Raw genomic sequence first — 18,882 nt, 5'->3', positions numbered from 1 at the left:
AAGTATACGCAAACCACAACCAAGAACAGCCATGTCCGTATCCCAGCAGCCCTTACAGATGTTAGAATGAGCCAAACACAGTAAAGACAGTTCCTCTGTCATCCACCAGGGGACACTGGGAACTAGTACACTGGGGTATAGAGGTGTGGTTAATTGGAACAGACAGTATTACATAAAAGCGATGACATGAATCATTTTAGCTGTCCATATTTATCCTCAAAGATCATCTCTCGAGTCAGCACTAAACCAAAACTTTTATAAATATTTTATTCTTTTTTTTTTCTTCTCAAAATTGTGTTTATTGAAGAAATGGAAAATGGCGACACAGACGACAGCTCATATACACAATAATCAGATATTAAAATAAGACGATGCAAACATAGCGGTCATAGCAGAGCGTGTTTCTTATGGGAGAATATAGCGGGAGCACAGCTGGGTGCCAAATACTCCAACGTCCAGAACAGGAATCCCAGGTCACCCACAGCAAGAGGACGGAGAACCCACCAGCATCCCGTCTTCTGTCCTTAGCATTTAAAACAAACTTAGATTTTTAGCCTAACTTTTTATGGGTTTTTAAATTAATTTAGAAACCAAAAAACACCCCTTTAATCTTGGCTTACGTATGGCAGTAATGAACACTGAGCGATAGCGGGGCTTGGTGCCCGCGTAGAGGCGGCTTGTGAGACACTTTCTCAGACGCCTAAATACATCCGTGGTACTTAGGAACACATGATATACGGGGGAGCTCTGCGTCCCCACCCCGCGAGTTCCATCCACATGACAGGTGTGTAGGGGTGCGGACATAAAATACCGCTCTGCGTGTCCGCCCTCGTATCAGTTCCTCTTGCGGTAGAGATAGGCGTTGCTGACCTGGCTCATTATAACCAGGCCGGTGAGAACCGGACACAGGGCGCACAGGTACCAGGATACTCCAGTGACGGAGGCGGTGAACCAGAGGGAACACATGCCCAGTAAAAGGCTGATGCACCCTAGCAGGTAGGCCAGCAGGCCCGACGTGGCGTGATACAGCTTCCGGGTGGCCAGGGTCCAGCGCTGCACCAGCTTGGGGTAGAGCAGCGTTATTCCTCCCAGGTTCTGAATCAGTGCCCACATCACGGTCAGCAATCCCAGCAGCCCGTGCCATGTGACAAAGTGAGGCTTTCCGTGCAACGCCTTGTTGTAGTATATAGCGCACAGGCCCAGCCCAGCACACAGCGCCGACAACAGCTGGAGAAGCCAGTGCGCTCGCACCCGGGCTGTCCGAGAAAAGGAGCGGAGTAGGGAGGAGTCAGGCGAGAAAACCAAGATGGCTTCCGTCATGAAGAAGGAAAACTGGGGAGAGAACAGGAAGAATACACATGATCTGCGTGCGTCAGCCGTATGTTCCGTCACTGTATGGTAACACTGACACTGCTCACACTCTGGACACACAATACTGGTGAGGGCACACTACGTGACGTTACATTTAATTCTTCCCCACAACTAGCAGATGAGTGGGGGCCACTGTCTGCCAGCCGCGGGGTAGGAGTGGTTACTTCTATATAATGCACCAGAAGCTGTGCGGGGGCCACTGTCTGCCAGCCGCGGGGTAGGAGTGGTTACTTCTATATAATGCACCAGAAGCTGTGCGGGGGCCACTGTCTGCCAGCTGCGGGGTAGGAGTGGTTACTTCTATATAATGCACCAGAAGCTGTGCGGGGGCCACTGTCTGCCAGCTGCGGGGTAGGAGTGGTTACTTCTATATAATGCACCAGAAGCTGTGCGGGGGCCACTGTCTGCCAGCTGCGGGGTAGGAGTGGTTACTTCTATATAATGCACCAGAAGCTGTGCGGGGGCCACTGTCTGCCAGCTGCGGGGTAGGAGTGGTTACTTCTATATAATGCACCAGAAGCTGTGCGGGGGCCACTGTCTGCCAGCCGCGGGGTAGGAGTGGTTACTTCTATATAATGCACCAGAAGCTGTGCGGGGGCCACTGTCTGCCAGCTGCGGGGTAGGAGTGGTTACTTCTATATAATGCACCAGAAGCTGTGCGGGGGCCACTGTCTGCCAGCTGCGGGGTAGGAGTGGTTACTTCTATATAATGCACCAGAAGCTGTGCGGGGGCCACTGTCTGCCAGCCGCGGGGTAGGAGTGGTTACTTCTATATAATGCACCAGAAGCTGTGCGGGGGCCACTGTCTGCCAGCCGCGGGGTAGGAGTGGTTACTTCTATATAATGCACCAGAAGCTGTGCGGGGGCCACTGTCTGCCAGCCGCGGGGTAGGAGTGGTTACTTCTATATAATGCACCAGAAGCTGTGCGGGGGCCACTGTCTGCCAGCCGCGGGGTAGGAGTGGTTACTTCTATATAATGCACCAGAAGCTGTGCGGGGGCCACTGTCTGCCAGCCGCGGGGTAGGAGTGGTTACTTCTATATAATGCACCAGAAGCTGTGCGGGGGCCACTGTCTGCCAGCCGCGGGGTAGGAGTGGTTACTTCTATATAATGCACCAGAAGCTGTGCGGGGGCCACTGTCTGCCAGCCGCGGGGTAGGAGTGGTTACTTCTATATAATGCACCAGAAGCTGTGCGGGGGCCACTGTCTGCCAGCCGCGGGGTAGGAGTGGTTACTTCTATATAATGCACCAGAAGCTGTGCGGGGGCCACTGTCTGCCAGCCGCGGGGTAGGAGTGGTTACTTCTATATAATGCACCAGAAGCTGTGCGGGGGCCACTGTCTGCCAGCCGCGGGGTAGGAGTGGTTACTTCTATATAATGCACCAGAAACTGCGACATTCACAGCATGAACACAAATACCAGCTGTGCCAGGGAGGGGGATCTTCTGTAAATCGCGGGCCAGCTGGAATGGATCTGCCCATCCTGATAGCCTTACAGGTGCTAGGTATCCGTGCTAGCCCTGCATCAGGTGTTTTATCCCCAGCAGGCCCTGCTGACTTAGGCTGGCAGCCCCCTCCCACTATTAGCCTATCTGGTATACACACGGTGGAGTCACATTATTATGAGCACCAGCTAATAGCCAGAGTAACCGCCGTGTGCGGCACGGACAGCAGCTAGACGGCTGAACGGTCATGTTAGACACACGTCTGGTGGTCCCCAGGTACATTGTGACGCTGAGTTGCTCCGCTGTAGCTTGTCGGTCGGCCCTCACGCACCTTGTAGCCGACGTTCCCCTCTCACATCAATGGCACGTGGTGCTCCGCAGTTTTCACGTCGGTTATTCACAATGGTGCCATTTGTCCAGTCACGATACACCTTCACCGCAGCAGCACGCGAACAGGTCACACACTGCGCTGTGTCAGAAATACCACCACCCTTGGCCCAAAAGCTGATAATCATCCCTTTATGCAACTCGGATAAATCGCCCCTTTTACCCGTGACAGCAACGAGTGATATGTGTGCAGACGGCCTATCACACATCTTATATACCCACCAAGCCAGCGCACGCCGCGTGACGTACTTCATGGGCTACGCGCTGCCGACGTCACATGCAGGAGGTGGTTATAATAATGTGACTCCACCGTGTATACTCCTCTGTGTAATGTTCTTGGGTTTTTCACATGCTTTAGTAATGGGACCCCTATTACATCTCTTAGTGCCATAAATATACTGTATATGCTCCCCTTCCACCTGCGTATTACACTGGCTCTAGCTGCGTATAACACCGGGTCAAGCGGCGTATAGCACCGGGTCTAGCGGCGTATAGCACTGGGTCTAGCTGCGTGTAACACTGGGTCTAGCTGCGGGTAACACTGGGTCTAGCAGCGCACAACACTGGCTCTAGCTGCGTATTACACTGGGTCTAGCTGCGTATTACACTGGGTCTAGCTGCGTATTACACTGGGTCTAGCTGCGTATTACACTGGGTCTAGCTGCGTATAACACCGGGTCTAGCTGCGTATTACACTGGGTCTAGCAGCGCACAACACTGGCTCTAGCTGCGGGTAACACTGGCTCTAGCTGCGGGTAACACTGGCTCTAGCTGCGGGTAACACTGGCTCTAGCTGCGGGTAACACTGGCTCTAGCGGCGGGTAACACTGGCTCTAGCGGCGTATAACACTGGCTCTAGCTGCGGGTAACACTGGCTCTAGCTGCGGGTAACACTGGCTCTAGCGGCGGGTAACACTGGCTCTAGCGGCGGGTAACACTGGCTCTAGCGGCGTATAACACTGGCTCTAGCGGAGTATAACACTGGCTCTAGCTGCGGGTAACACTGGCTCTAGCTGCGGGTAACACTGGCTCTAGCTGCGGGTAACACTGGCTCTAGCTGCGGGTAACACTGGCTCTAGCTGCGGGTAACACTGGCTCTAGCTGCGGGTAACACTGGCTGTAGCTGCGGGTAACACTGGCTCTAGCTGCGGGTAACACTGGGTCTAGCGGCGCATAACACTGGGTCTAGCGGCGCATAACACTGGGTCTAGCGGCGCATAGCACTGGGTCTAGCTGCGTATAACACTGGGTCTAGCGGCGTATAACAATGGGTCTAGCTGCGTATAACAATGGGTCTAGCTGCGTATAACAATGGTTCTAGCGGCGTATAGCACCAGGTCTAGCTGCGGGTAACACTGGGTCTAGCGGCGTATAACAATGGGTCTAGCGGCGTATAACAATGGGTCTAGCGGCGTATAACACTGGGACTAGCGGCGTATAACAATGGGTCTAGCGGCGTATAACAATGGGTCTAGCGGAGTATAGCACTGGGTCTAGCGGCGTTTAACAATGGGTCTAGCGGAGTATAACACCGGGTCTAGCGGAGTATAGCACTGGGTCTAGCGGCGTTTAACAATGGGTCTAGCGGAGTATAACACTGGGTCTAGCTGCGGGTAACAATGGGTCTAGCTGCGGGTAACATTGGGCCTAGCGGCGTATAACACTGGGTCTAGCGGCGTATAACAATGGGTCTAGTCGCGTATAACACCGGGTCTAGCTGCGTATAACACCGGGTCTAGCTGCGTATAACACCGGGTCTAGCTGCGTATAACACCGGGTCTAGCTGCGTATAACACCGGGTCTAGCTGCGTATAACACCGGGTCTAGCTGCGTATAAGAATGGGTCTAGCTGCGTATAACACTGGCTCTAGCTGCGTATAACACTGGCTCTAGCTGCGTATAACACTGGCTCTAGCTGCGTATAACACCGGGTCTAGCTGCGTATAACACCGGGTCTAGCTGCGTATAACACCGGGTCTAGCTGCGTATAACACCGGGTCTAGCTGCGTATAACACCGGGTCTAGCTGCGTATAACACCGGGTCTAGCTGCGTATAAGAATGGGTCTAGCTGCGTATAACACCGGGTCTAGCTGCGTATAACACCGGGTCTAGCTGCGTATAAGAATGGGTCTAGCTGCGTATAACAATGGCTCTAGCTGCGTATAACACTGGGTCTAGCGGCGTATTTCAATGGGTCTAGCGGAGTATAACACCGGGTCTAGCTGCGTATAACAATGGCTCTAGCTGCGTATTTCAATGGGTCTAGCGGCGTATTTCAATGGGTCTAGCGGAGTATAACAATGGGTCTAGCTGCGTATAACACTGTCTCTAGCTGCGTATTACACTGGGTCTAGCTGCGTATAACACTGTCTCTAGCTGCGTATAACACTGTCTCTAGCTGCGTATAACACTGTCTCTAGCTGCGTATAACACTGGCTCTAGCTGCGGGTAACACTGGCTCTAGCTGCGTATAACACTGGCTCTAGCTGCGTATAACACTGGGTCTAGCTGCGTATAAGAATGGGTCTAGCTGCGTATAACACCGGGTCTAGCTGCGTATAAGAATGGGTCTAGCTGCGTATAACACCGGGTCTAGCTGCGTATAACACCGGGTCTAGCTGCGTATAAGAATGGGTCTAGCTGCGTATAACACCGGGTCTAGCTGCGTATAACAATGGCTCTAGCTGCGTATAACACTGGGTCTAGCGGCGTATTTCAATGGGTCTAGCGGAGTATAACACCGGGTCTAGCTGCGTATAACAATGGCTCTAGCTGCGTATTTCAATGGGTCTAGCGGCGTATTTCAATGGGTCTAGCGGAGTATAACAATGGGTCTAGCTGCGTATAACACTGTCTCTAGCTGCGTATTACACTGGGTCTAGCTGCGTATAACACTGTCTCTAGCTGCGTATAACACCGGGTCTAGCTGCGTATAACACTGGCTCTAGCTGCGTATAACACTGGCTCTAGCTGCGTATAACACTGGCTCTAGCTGCGTATAACACTGTCTCTAGCTGCGTATAACACTGTCTCTAGCTGCGTATAACACTGGCTCTAGCTGCGTATAACACCGGGTCTAGCTGCGTATAACACTGGCTCTAGCTGCGTATAACAATGGGTCTAGCTGCGTATAACACCGGGTCTAGCTGCGTATAACACTGGCTCTAGCTGCGTATAACACTGTCTCTAGCTGCGTATAACACTGGCTCTAGCTGCGTATAACACTGGGTCTAGCTGCGTATAACACTGGCTCTAGCTGCGGGTAACACTGGCTCTAGCTGCGTATAACACTGGCTCTAGCTGCGTATAACACTGGCTCTAGCTGCGTATAACAATGGGTCTAGCTGCGTATAACACTGGCTCTAGCTGCGTATAACACTGTCTCTAGCTGCGTATAACACTGGCTCTAGCTGCGTATAACACTGGCTCTAGCTGCGTATAACACTGGCTCTAGCTGCGGGTAACACTGGCTCTAGCTGCGTATAACACTGGCTCTAGCTGCGTATAACACTGGGTCTAGCGGCGTATAACAATGGGTCTAGCGGAGTATAACAATGGGTCTAGCGGCGTATAACAATGGGTCTAGCGGCGTATAACAATGGGTCTAGCGGCGTATAACAATGGGTCTAGCGGCGTATAACAATGGGTCTAGCGGAGTATAACAATGGGTCTAGCGGCGTGTAACACTGGCCCTTATTTCTACATCACCCTATTGGGGCGTACTCACCGCCAGGGTCATCAGGAACGGGTGCCAGGAGAACAGGGCTGGGTACACAGAACAGAGGGTTAGACAGAATGTAGATAAACGATGCTGCATTACAGATGTCATAAGCCATCAATCATTCCACCGCCATACAGAGCAGGCTATTGGGGGACTACAAGTCCTAGAAAGCTCGGTCAGCCATAGAGCAATGTGGTTTATCCATGGGATGCTTTATATTTACATATAAATCATTTCTACAAATTCAGCCTTTTATCAAACTATTTGTGACACTCACTTGTTCCAGGCTGGGCGACGCAGGAGATGGAGATGGTGAAGATGACGGCGGTGAGGTGAGCGGCGGCCCCGGATATCAGCCGCAGAGTGCGGTGCAGCCGGGTGTCCATATCCGAGCCCTGAGCCATGTCCTGCAAGGAAAAGCACAGAGTATACGGCATGACGGTGCAGTACTATACGGGGGCACAATCACAGAGTATATGGTATGACGGTGCAGTACTATACGGGGCACAATCACAGAGTATATGGCATGACGGTGCAGTACTATATAGGGCATAATCACAGAGTATACGGCATGACGGTGCAGTACTATATAGGGCATAATCACAGAGTATACGGCATGACGGTGCAGTACTATACGGGGGCACAATCACAGAGTATATGGTATGACGGTGCAGTACTATACGGGGCACAATCACAGAGTATATGGTATGACGGTGCAGTATAATATATTACTATAACACCTCTGCAATATGACTGGGCATTACACATGTAGGCAGAAGCACAGAGGGTATATGGCATGACGGTGCAGTACTATACAGGGTACAATCACAGAGTACATGGCGTGATGGTGCAGTACTATATGGGGGCACAATCACAGAGTATATGGTATGACGGTGCAGTACTATACGGGAGCACAATCACAGAGTATATTGTATGACGGTGCAGTACTATACGGGGGCACAATCACAGAGTATATGGTATGACGGTGCAGTACTATACAGGGCACAGTCACAGAGTATACGGTATGGCGGTGCAGTACTATACAGGGCACAGTCACGCAGTATACGGTATGACGGTGCAGTACTACACAGGGCACAGTCACGCAGTATACGGTATGACGGTGCAGTACTATACAGGGCACAGTCACACAGTATACGGTATGGCGGTGCAGTACTATACAGGGTACAGTCACACAGTATACGGTATGGCGGTGCAGTACTATACAGGGTACAGTCACACAGTATACGGTATGGCGGTGCAGTACTATACAGGGTACAGTCACACAGTATACGGTATGGCGGTGCAGTACTATACAGGGTACAGTCACACAGTATACGGTATGGCGGTGCAGTACTATACAGGGTACAGTCACACAGTATACGGTATGCCTGTGCAGTACTATACAGGGCACAGTCACACAGTATACGGTATGACGGTGCAGTACTATACAGGGCACAGTCACACAGTATACGGTATGACGGTGCAGTACTATACAGGGTACAATCACACAGTATATGGTATGGCGGTCCAGTACTATACAGGGCACAGTTACGCAGTATATGGTATGGCGGTACAGTACTATACAGGGTACAGTCACGCAGTATATGGTATGGCGGTGCAGTACTATACAGGGTACAGTCACGCAGTATATGGTATGGTGGTGCAGTACTATACAGGGTACAGTCACGCAGTATATGGTATGACGGTACAGTACTATACAGAGTACAGTCACACAGTATATGGTATGACGGTACAGTACTATACAGGGTACAATCACAGAGTATATGGTATGGCGGTGCAGTACTATACAGGGTACAGTCACACAGTATATGGTATGGCGGTGCAGTACTATACAGGGCACAATCACAGAGTATATGGTATGACGGTGCAGTACTATACAGGGTACAATCACACAGTATATGGTATGACGGTGCAGTACTATACAGGGTACAGTCACACAGTATATGGTATGGCGGTGCAGTACTATACAGGGCACAGTCACACAGTATATGGTATGGCGGTGCAGTACTATACAGGGCACAGTCACACAGTATATGGTATGGCGGTGCAGTACTATACAGGGCACAGTCACACAGTATATGGTATGGCGGTGCAGTACTATACAGGGCACAGTCACACAGTATATGGTATGGCGGTGCAGTACTATACAGGGCACAGTCCCACAGTATATGGTATGGCGGTGCAGTACTATACAGGGCACAGTCCCACAGTATATGGTATGGCGGTGCAGTACTATACAGGGTACAGTCACACAGTATATGGTATGACGGTGCAGTACTATACAGGGCACAGTCACACAGTATATGGTATGGCGGTGCAGTACTATACAGGGCACAGTCACACAGTATATGGTATGGCGGTGCAGTACTATACAGGGCACAGTCACACAGTATATGGTATGGCGGTGCAGTACTATACAGGGCACAGTCCCACAGTATATGGTATGGCGGTGCAGTACTATACAGGGCACAGTCCCACAGTATATGGTATGGCGGTGCAGTACTATACAGGGTACAGTCACACAGTATATGGTATGACGGTGCAGTACTATACAGGGCACAGTCACACAGTATATGGTATGGCGGTGCAGTACTATACAGGGCACAGTCACACAGTATATGGTATGGCGGTGCAGTACTATACAGGGTACAGTCACACAGTATATGGTATGGCGGTGCAGTACTATACAGGGCACAGTCACACAGTATATGGTATGGCGGTGCAGTACTATACAGGGCACAGTCACACAGTATATGGTATGGCGGTGCAGTACTATACAGGGTACAGTCACACAGTATATGGTATGGCGGTGCAGTACTATACAGGGTACAGTCACACAGTATATGGTATACCGGTGCAGTACTATACAGGGTACAGTCACACAGTATATGGTATGGCGGTGCAGTATTGTATATTACTATAACACCTCTGCAATATGACTGGACATTACATAGGATTAGGCAACCTGGGGCTCTCCAGCTATTGTGGAAGTACAAGTCCCAGCAAGCCTGTGGCAGGGCATGCTGAGCCTTGTAGTTGTAGAGAGACAGGAAGAGCAGATAGACAATATGGTGCAGTACAGTGTCAGGCTAGGTACAGGGTAACAATGCCCCCCCTTCCCATGTGATGGTGGATGACCTGATGCAGGGTCTCTGGGGAGTCAGTCAGCCTACACTTCCTGTCTATGGAGCTCCTCTCATCATCATCAGCCGGGTCCTCCTCACAGCTTCTCTCTCTGTCACTTGTTATTAGCCCCCCACAGGAAATGTTCAGCCACGCCCTCCACAGCACAGACTCGCTCTGTCACTGGATGCAGACCCTGTCACTCACCCAAAGAGGACCGCCTTTCCAGCACTCGAGCTATCTCACTGGACGCAGTCCCTGTCACTCACCCTGGAAGGCCCTCCCTCATCAGTACTTCCACACTCTCTGGATGCATCAGCTGTCAATCACCCCAGGAAGGCCCGCCCTCCGCCAGCTTATTCCGGCTGTAAAGCCGTCAACTTGTTTTTTCAAATAACCACGCCTTGACCAATCAGCGTCATGGGGCGTGGCTGAGGGTGAGAGTGAGGCTTGACACGCACCATCCAGTGCTGCTTCCTGGATGAGAGCCGCTGCTGCAGCAGGGAGGACAGGAGTGAGTATTGCTGGTCCCTGCACCTGTGTTATTGCTGGACATGCTGTGTATGGGGCACTTTAGTGGGGTATAAGGGAGGGAGACTGATGTGCAGGGATGGGGCAGTAGGGCTCTTGTTCCTGGCATTCTCAGGCATGGCCTTCCAAGCCTGTCAGAGCTAGAGCTAGCCAGGTGTTGTGGAACTACAAGTCTCAGCAGTCTCTGCCAGTAGAGGCATGTTGGAGCTCCTAATTCAAGTTGCAAGGTGCTTACAGCTAGTTGGGGGGTAGATGACCATGTAGTAAAGTTATAAGGCGGACAACAAGGTGATCTGATCACAGCTGCACGCCCTCATAATATAATATTATTATTATTTATTATTATTATTATTATTATTAATTTTATGTATTTATTATCTGTATTTTTCTTTCCTATTGGTGCAGGGCATGTTAGATCCATGCACTGACTGTCTGTGTACATAGTGCTGTACGGTGTATCTGCAGCAGTGCTGGCTGTGTACATAGTGCTGTACGGTGTATCTGCAGCAGTGCTGGCTGTGTACATAGTGCTGTACGGTGTATCTGCAGCAGTGCTGTTTGTGTACATAGGGGGTAATTCCAAGTTGATCGCAGCAGGACATTTTTTAGCAGTTGGGCAAAACCATGTGCACTGCGGGGGGGGCAGATATAACATGTGCAGAGAGAGTTAGATTTTGGAGGGTTATTTTGTTTCTGTGCAGGGTAAATACTGGCTGCTTTATTTTTACACTACAAATTAGATTGCAGATTGAACACACCCCACCCAAATCTAACTCTCTCTGCACATGTTATATCTGCCACCCCTGCAGTGCACATGGTTTTGCACAACTGCTAAAAAATTTCCTGCTGCGATCAACTTGGAATTACCCCCATAGTGCTGTACGGTGTATCTGCAGCAGCGCTGGTTGTATATATGCTGCAGCTGAGAACCCATAACCGTAGCAGCTCTTACAGGCCTCTGATTGTCCCTGTCTTTAGTGATGTCGAGCCGCAGGATCGAGTGCATATTCTTCAGTGAGTTCCATCCAACCCTGGGCCCCAAGATAAGCTATCAGGTGAGACAGACCCGTGACATATGGGCCCCTGGGGGCCCGGAGCTGAGAGAAGGAAGGAGCAGTGATTTAATGTTGTTATTGGCAGGTACCGGAGGAGTATATCTCGCGGGAGCTGTTTGACACGGTGCAGGTGTATATTATTACCAAACCGGAGCTCCAGAACAAGCTGATCACTGTGTGAGTATAGCTGGCACTACATCAGTGTGAGTGTAGCTGGCACTACATCAGTGTGAGTGTAGCTGGCACTACATCAGTGTGAGTGTAGCTGGCACTACATCAGTGTGAGTGTAGCTGGCACTACATCAGTGTGAGTGTAGCTGGCACTACATCAGTGTGAGTGTAGCTGGCACTACATCAGTGTGAGTGTAGCTGGCACTACATCAGTGTGAGCGTAGCTGGCACTACATCAGTGTGAGCGTAGCTGGCACTACATCAGTGTGAGCGTAGCTGGCACTACATCAGTGTGAGCGTAGCTGGCACTACATCAGTGTGAGCGTAGCTGGCACTACATCAGTGTGAGCGTAGCTGGCACTACATCAGTGTGAGCGTAGCTGGCACTACATCAGTGTGAGCGTAGCTGGCACTACATCAGTGTGAGCGTAGCTGGCACTACATCAGTGTGAGCGTAGCTGGCACTACATCAGTGTGAGCACAGCTGGCACTACATCAGTGTGAGCACAGCTGGCACTACATCAGCGTCTTATAGCATTGATTTGTGGAAGTAAAAGGAATTGGCCGTAAGAAGGCCCCAAATCCCAGGTTTGGATTGTGAATGTATAAAGCTCTGACTATTTGTCTGTAGTGTAATGGGATGTTGTTAATAAGCCATGGGGTGATGCTGTCACTGAGAGTTCATGCTGAGAGACCAGGGGGAAGGTGAATAATGTAATGTTACAGACGGTTCGCCATGGCAGCCGCCATTACAGTGTAGTCCATTGGCCTCTCTCCTGTGCAGCACCGCCATGGACAAGAAGCTGATCGGGTGCCCCGTATGCATTGAGCACAAGAAGTACAGCCGGAACGCATTGCTCTTCAACTTGGGGTTTGTCTGCAGTGCCTGGGTGAAGACCTGTGCTCTGGAGCCCATTGTGAAGAAGCTTGCCGGGTATCTGAAGACACTGGAGGTAACGGAACTATACACTAGATCACAGGTTCTCAAACTCTGTCCTCAGGACTCCGCACAGTGCATGTTTTGCAGGTCTCCTCACAGAATCACAAGTGAAATAATTAGCTCCACCTGTGGACCATTTAAAATGGGTCAGTGAGTAATTAATTCACCTGTGCACCTGCTGGGTTACCTGCAAAACATGCACTGTGTGGGGTCCTGAGGACCGAGTTTGAGAACCACTGCACTAGATATACAGTATATCGCTAATGTTTGTGCATTCAGTGGGAAGTAGATAGGTTTTGCAATGTTTATTTTTAGCCAATGTTTGCTGGTTACGGACAAGTCCAGCACTACACTGACACTGTCCTTACCAGGGTCCCTAATAACCTCATCGCTAAGTCTAAGGGTCACTTTTCCATTCTTCTACTCCATGATACATACAGCTGACCACCCTCTCCTCCTTCAATCCCTCCATCCTCCTGGCTCTTCCCTCTCATGGCTGTCCTCCTACCTGTCAAACCATTCCTTCTGTCTCTACTTCCAACGCTACCTTCCCATCACTTCCTCTTCCTGTTGGCGTTTCCCAAGGCTCTGTCCTTGGACCCCCTCTCTTCTCTCTGGCTGCACCTCTTCCCTGGGAGATTACATCTGCTCTTTCCGCCTTCAATACCCCCACTGATATGCTCACATCTACCTTTCCGCCCCAACCTCTCCCACTCCGCCTGCGCGCTCATCTCCAACTGTCTCTTCCGTGTTATCCAGGATGTTCCCGGTGCTTTTTCACATTCCACATAAGGCTGCACTTTTCTTTTTGTTATTTTTTTACTGTCACTCACTTTTTGTACTTTTTATTTACATAGACTTAAATCCTCTAGCAGAATATGTAAAGTCTTCTTGTTCCACCAATACTTTTCATTATGATCTGTTCTCCTCTCCTAAACCTGGTGTAAAAACATCTCTTCTTCATCCCTCCATGGCGTGGTGGCCTTTTTATGGGTTAGTGACACATTTCCAGGATCGAGATGGGAAACGTCACATAGCTTAGATCCTCCTGTTCCCCGTTGTCTTTCCTCCTGTCTCTACGACAGAGTAGGGACATGTGGTGTTATGCTATATAGGGCTTACCTTGCAACTATACATCCTGATGAAGCACCTGTTGGGAGCAACAAGCCATGCCGGTGAGGGGTGGCTCCCTGGGGTATCACTAGTTACACCCAAGGAGGAGCAGAGACTTCTAGGGGGTCATTCCGAGTTGATCGCTCGCTAGCAGTTTTTAGCAGCCGTGCAAACGCTATGCCGCCGCCCCCTGGGAGTGTATTTTAGCTTAGCAGAAGTGCGAACGAAAGGATCGCAGAGCGGCGGCAAAATATTTTTGTGCAGTTTCAGAGTAGCTCAAAACCTACTCAGCGCTTGCGATCACTTCAGACTGTTCAGTTCCTGTTTTGACGTCACAAACACGCCCTGCGTTCGCCCAGCCACGCCTGCGTTTTTCCTGGCACGCCTGCGTTTTTTCGAACACTCCCTGAAAACGGTCAGTTGACACCCAGAAAAGCCCACTTCCTGTCAATCACTCTGCGGCCAGCAGTGCGACTGAAAAGCTTCACTAGACCTTGTGTGAAACTACATCATTCGATGCAATAGTACGACGCGCGTGCACATTGCGACGCGTGCGCAGAAGTGCCGTTTTTTTTGCCTCATCGCTGCACAACGAACTAATGCAGCTAGCGGTCAACTCGGAATGACCACCTTAGTCCTTTGTTTCTAAAGAGGCATTTATGGCCTTGCAAGGGTCAAAGAGGTCCGGTTCCCAGACAAGTTTCCGTCACGGTGCAGCTTCTTCAGAATGTGGTCTGGGAGGAGACATCGAGGATTTTTCTAGGGAAGAATAAGGGAAGTAAGTCCATAAAGATTCCAGATTCTTTTGTTTGGAACTAGTGGAAAAGTTTTGTAAAAAAAATAAAATAAAAAAATAAATCAAAATTATACAAAACAATGAATTATAAAGAGGTGATTGTTCCAAAAAAGGATCATTGTTCCAGTACATAAAATCATGAAAGAAATAGTATAGAAAGAGTCGGGACAGGCTCGCCAGGGCTGACCCTATATAAAAAAGAAAAAAAAAAGTGGATTAGCCATATCGGTAATTCCATTTCCTCAAAGGGGTGGTCTTCAGTATGCCGGCGGTCGGGCTTCCGGCAACCAGCATACCGGCGCCGGGAGCCCGACAGCCGGCATACGACCCTTATTCTCCCTCGTGGGGGTCCACGACCCCCCTGGAGGGAGAATAAAATAGTGTGGCGAGCGCAGCGAGCCCGCAAGGGGCTCATTTGCACTCGCCACACTGTCGGTAAGCCGGCGGTCGGGGTGCCGGTATGCTGGTCGCCGGGAGCCCGATCGCCGGCATATCGTAGTGAACCCCCTCAAAGTACCCCATGGCAGCCTGCAAGTTGTCCACCTAGGTTGTCCTGTGACTTAATGTGTTCCAGGTTAATTTGGAAGAAATCCAGTGGGAACTGGAGGGGCCAGCTACAATATAGCTACAGACGTTCTGGTCACTCACAGCTGAGGTCGGGAAAGGGAAGCGATATGGGCTTTACTTCACGTGATTGGCCTCTGCCAGCTCCCTGGATCTTCCTGCAGGGCGTGGAAGTGTTCCTGGTCTCTACATTACATGGCAGGGCAGTAACTCCCGGTTGGCCAGGGTGGCACTCGCCAGGAACACCGATTAAGGGGTTAAAGTGGGGGGGGACACTGGCCGGCTCGACCAACCATAACTTTGAACCCCCAAGCCTCCATGATATCATGGAAGATCCGCACCATGGAGTAATTCAAGGAAATGTTATAACCGGCGATTGCCTGTGCTCATAGATGTGTTCCATTGTCTTCCAGCTGGAATCCGGCTTCATCTCCAATGAGGACAGTAAGCAGAGACTGGTGCCTATAATGAGTATCTTGCTGGAGGGACTGAACTCCACCGGGGAATGTTCCCTCCCGATAGGTAATGATGAAGCCATTCCTTTTCTCTATTACGGAGCCGCTTCAGTTACTAAATTCCGAATGATCTCCTCCGTCAGATGAGAGCAACACCGTGCACCTAAAGGTGATTGAGCTGCGCGTGGCGCCCCCTACAGCTCAGGAATATGACGTCCCAGTGTTCACGGAAGACAAGGAAGAGTTCGGCAATGCACAGTGGGATCTAACAACGCAGCAGGTAATTAGGAGATGCAATCTGATTATATGGAATAATGATCTGATGTCAATCCCTCAAAACCTGTACATGGTGGGAACAATGCCGCAACCAATCATTGCTTTCATCTCTAGGTGTATGCCAATTCCAATCTCCCTCCGTAGCTCGCGGACTCCTGGTCTGTGTACCCAGCAGCAGTATTCTCCGTGTGTGCGTGAGATAGGCAGACACACAACACCTGAGCATATCCTGATTGTCCATTAGGCAGCACAGGCTCCTGCCTAAGGCCATGTAGGCTCTGAGGTGCCTGGATTACCATAATCCTGTTTATTTATTGCAAACTAGAGTGGGATGGCAGCCAAACCAATGTTGCCTAGCAACCCATGGGTGGATTCTAGTTGGGAAAGTCTGCAAATCCAGTTTGCCGCTACCTGGTACATGTTATTTGGAGGCTCAGTCTCGGCTTTCATGGGCTAGGTTGGGGCTGGGGTTGCACAGCTGAGCGGTGATTGTCTCTTAGGTGAGACCCTCCTGACCGCCATGTTTCTACACCCGGATTGTCTAGATCCTTCCATACATCGATGGCTTTCGCCACATCCAAAAGATTTCCGCTGAAGCCGACGTGGAGCTGAACCTTGTGCGGATAGCGATACAGAACCTCATGTGAGTGGTCGCGTCGTGTGTTTTGGGGCTTCGGTTAGATGAGGGGAGAAGCAGGAACGTGGGTGAGAAGTAAAACCCGGGGATTGCGGTGTAATGTTCTCCCATCGGTTTCTGTTCTGCATTACTAGGTACTATGGTGTGGTGACGCTGGTCTCTATATTCCAGGTAAGCCCCTCCCCTTTTATCTGGATTTTCCAGATTTTATCCCGCTGTACATACGTCCTATCAGAAACGGCTTTTTGTTAGTAATAATGTAACTATCGATGCTTTTATTGCCCCCCCCCCCCCCCCTGTGTATCCGGGTAACGCGCAATCACTGTGTCTCTTTATGCGTAGTACTCCAACGTATACTGTACAACCCCGCGCGTACAGGAGCTGATCCACGACAAAGCGCTGCAGGAGGAGTGCGTGTCCTATATCTGCAAGCCAGGTAAGGGCTGTCCCAAAATGACCTCCCCACCTCACGAGGGGCACCTGACCCGAATGTGCTTTTATTTCATTATTTCTCTTTATTTCCTGCACTTCTGTCCTTTTAAAATTTTTTAACAGTCTCCAAAAAGTACAACGTTTTTCCTCGCCCCTCCCGCGTTCCCAGCTATTATACCTATAAACCCCACATGTTTCTCTGTCCGCCTCCGCAGGTCTCAAGCGCCCCAGCCTACGTGACGTCTTCCAGTTGTACTGCGGCCTCAGTCCCGGTACCACCGTGCGCGATCTCATTGCCCGACACGCGCAGCAGCTGCAGAAGGTGGACGAAAGGTCAGAGGTCCATCTACTTATATGTGTCCTTGCTGCGACACTGTGCCGATTATAAACGTCTAACGGTTTTATTCCTCCTCCTCCTCGGTGCGGACGCAGGAAACTCATCCAGTTCGGGCTGATAAAGAATCTGATTAGACGGCTACAGAAATACCCTGTGAAGGTTTCCCGGGACGAGCGCAGTCCTCCCGCCCGTCTCTATACCGGAAGCCACAGCTACGATGAGATCTGCTGCAAGACAGGTACTCGCCAACCTGCATCCACATCATGATTTGCATATTAAAGTAAAGTAGGAGGGGCCTAAAAGATACATTTTGGGTCGTTTGCTTTGGACATGAGAATCGGGATTCACGCAGTAAACCTTTATTCCCATAACATTCATTATACATTCTGCTGTCTGCAGGAACAGAGCCCTGGCGTGCCATGTTTTCCTGTCGCACTTCTCCTATGATCATTTATGTGAAGTCATAGTTGTGATGTCATCTGTTTTCTGTCGCAGGGATGAGTTATCGTGAGCTGGACGAACGACTTGACAGTGACTCCAATATTATTGTCTACATGAAGTAACCGGACACATGCTGCCCACACACCGGGGGTGGAGACGCCCTCTAATCCAGGACTGTGTGTACAGATCGCTGCAACCTCTGTAGGGTGTTGTCATTGTCACCTTATAATGTCCAGTTCCTGTAGGGAGAGAGACGGGACTACGGACCGATAACATTGATCTCAATATAAAGTATTATAGACGGATGAAGACTTAACTTTGGTTCTATTTAAATCCTTATCCGGTGATCTCATATATCCAGTATTACTGGTCATCCTCGCGCTGTTGAGTCTTGGGTGTACATGGCGGAACGACTTCGTTACATGCATAGGAATTCCCCATTGTGCCCGTCAGTATCTCCGATATTACCGGCTGTTGTTGGACGGCGATCGAATAGAGCTCGCAGCAGCTCAAAGTTCCATGAAAAACTTTTACCGTAAAAAAAACCTTCTATCGTATTGGAGTTCAGCTTCTGGCTAGTCCGGGAGAGCCGGACAGAGCGTGATGTATACGGGTGCCCAGATTTGCACCCAATCAGTAGCTGTATCACTGAGCTGACCTGGAGAGACTCTGTGAGACCGCAGCCGCCGGTGGCGTGTGACTGGGTAACCACAGTGCTTGTATAATGCAGCTTTAGTGAAGGATTGATGATACAAGAAGATGAGTCTTTTTTTATAGTCTCTTTGTACCGTGCCTTGTGCAGGAGTGAGGCAGCGGCGGCTTTGTATATGAAATTTTATATGTAGAGTGAAATATTGCAGCAGTCGGCCATAGACTTTCTGTATGGCGGGAATGTCTGCGCATTACTGGGGCCGTTCCTGCACCATGATGTCACTGCAGGACTGTCTTATTTTGTTTCTAAATTATTCTGTGAAATGTCTAATTTATGTATTCTTTTCTTACTTTATACAGTTCTATAAGAGATTCTATTACGATTACCTTTAAGATGAATTCTTTAAAAAAAA

At 50.1% G+C, this 18,882-nt stretch overlaps 2 protein-coding genes across 4 annotated transcripts; one reads left to right on the top strand and one right to left on the bottom strand.

The window, feature by feature from the left end:
- Positions 1-253: 253 nt before the first annotated feature.
- Positions 254-10,408, bottom strand: LOC134958643 (transmembrane reductase CYB561D2). 2 transcript variants are annotated; one of them, XM_063941371.1, is made up of 4 exons: positions 10,340-10,408; positions 7,204-7,333; positions 6,933-6,970; positions 254-1,332 (listed from the first exon to the last, which is right to left on the bottom strand). In XM_063941371.1, exons 2-4 carry the CDS (start codon positions 7,328-7,330, stop codon positions 835-837), a joined length of 663 nt encoding a protein of 220 aa, XP_063797441.1. In that variant the 5' UTR covers positions 7,331-7,333; positions 10,340-10,408; the 3' UTR covers positions 254-834. The 2 variants fall into 2 exon arrangements, with proteins under 2 accessions (XP_063797441.1, XP_063797440.1); XM_063941370.1 differs by lacking the exon at positions 10,340-10,408 and adding an exon at positions 10,086-10,221.
- Positions 10,409-10,442: 34 nt separating this feature from the next.
- Positions 10,443-18,383, top strand: NPRL2 (NPR2 like, GATOR1 complex subunit). Of its 2 annotated transcripts, none has more exons than XM_063941368.1 (12): positions 10,443-10,584; positions 11,580-11,656; positions 11,742-11,833; positions 12,612-12,780; positions 15,654-15,762; positions 15,839-15,975; positions 16,517-16,614; positions 16,743-16,779; positions 16,951-17,044; positions 17,256-17,373; positions 17,473-17,615; positions 17,873-18,383. In XM_063941368.1, coding segments are annotated over exons 1-12 (1,143 nt in total). In that variant the 5' UTR covers positions 10,443-10,583; the 3' UTR covers positions 17,941-18,383. The 2 variants fall into 2 exon arrangements, with proteins under 2 accessions (XP_063797438.1, XP_063797439.1); XM_063941369.1 differs by lacking the exon at positions 10,443-10,584 and adding an exon at positions 10,683-10,828.
- Positions 18,384-18,882: the final 499 nt, after the last annotated feature.

This window comes from Pseudophryne corroboree, chromosome 9 (genome assembly GCF_028390025.1).
Source record: "Pseudophryne corroboree isolate aPseCor3 chromosome 9, aPseCor3.hap2, whole genome shotgun sequence".
NCBI classification, from domain to species: domain Eukaryota; kingdom Metazoa; phylum Chordata; class Amphibia; order Anura; family Myobatrachidae; genus Pseudophryne; species Pseudophryne corroboree.
Note: the sequence above shows the minus strand (reverse complement) of the source record. Positions and strands in the feature narration are given on the sequence as shown.

Bases quoted from the DNA above. Each gene is read 5' to 3' on its own strand.
- LOC134958643 (XM_063941371.1), bottom strand. From the start codon at position 7,330: ATGGCTCAGGGCTCGGATATGGACACCCGGCTGCACCGCACTCTGCGG. The intron at 6,971-7,203 runs GTGAGTGTCACA...CTGTGTACCCAG, and splicing joins CGTCGCCCAGCCTGGAACAA to CCCTGTTCTCCTGGCACCCG. The intron at 1,333-6,932 runs GTGAGTACGCCC...TTCTCTCCCCAG, and splicing joins CGTTCCTGATGACCCTGGCG to TTTTCCTTCTTCATGACGGA.
- NPRL2 (XM_063941368.1), top strand. The intron at 17,374-17,472 runs GTCAGAGGTCCA...GTGCGGACGCAG, and splicing joins CTGCAGAAGGTGGACGAAAG to GAAACTCATCCAGTTCGGGC. The intron at 17,616-17,872 runs GTACTCGCCAAC...TTTCTGTCGCAG, and splicing joins TGAGATCTGCTGCAAGACAG to GGATGAGTTATCGTGAGCTG.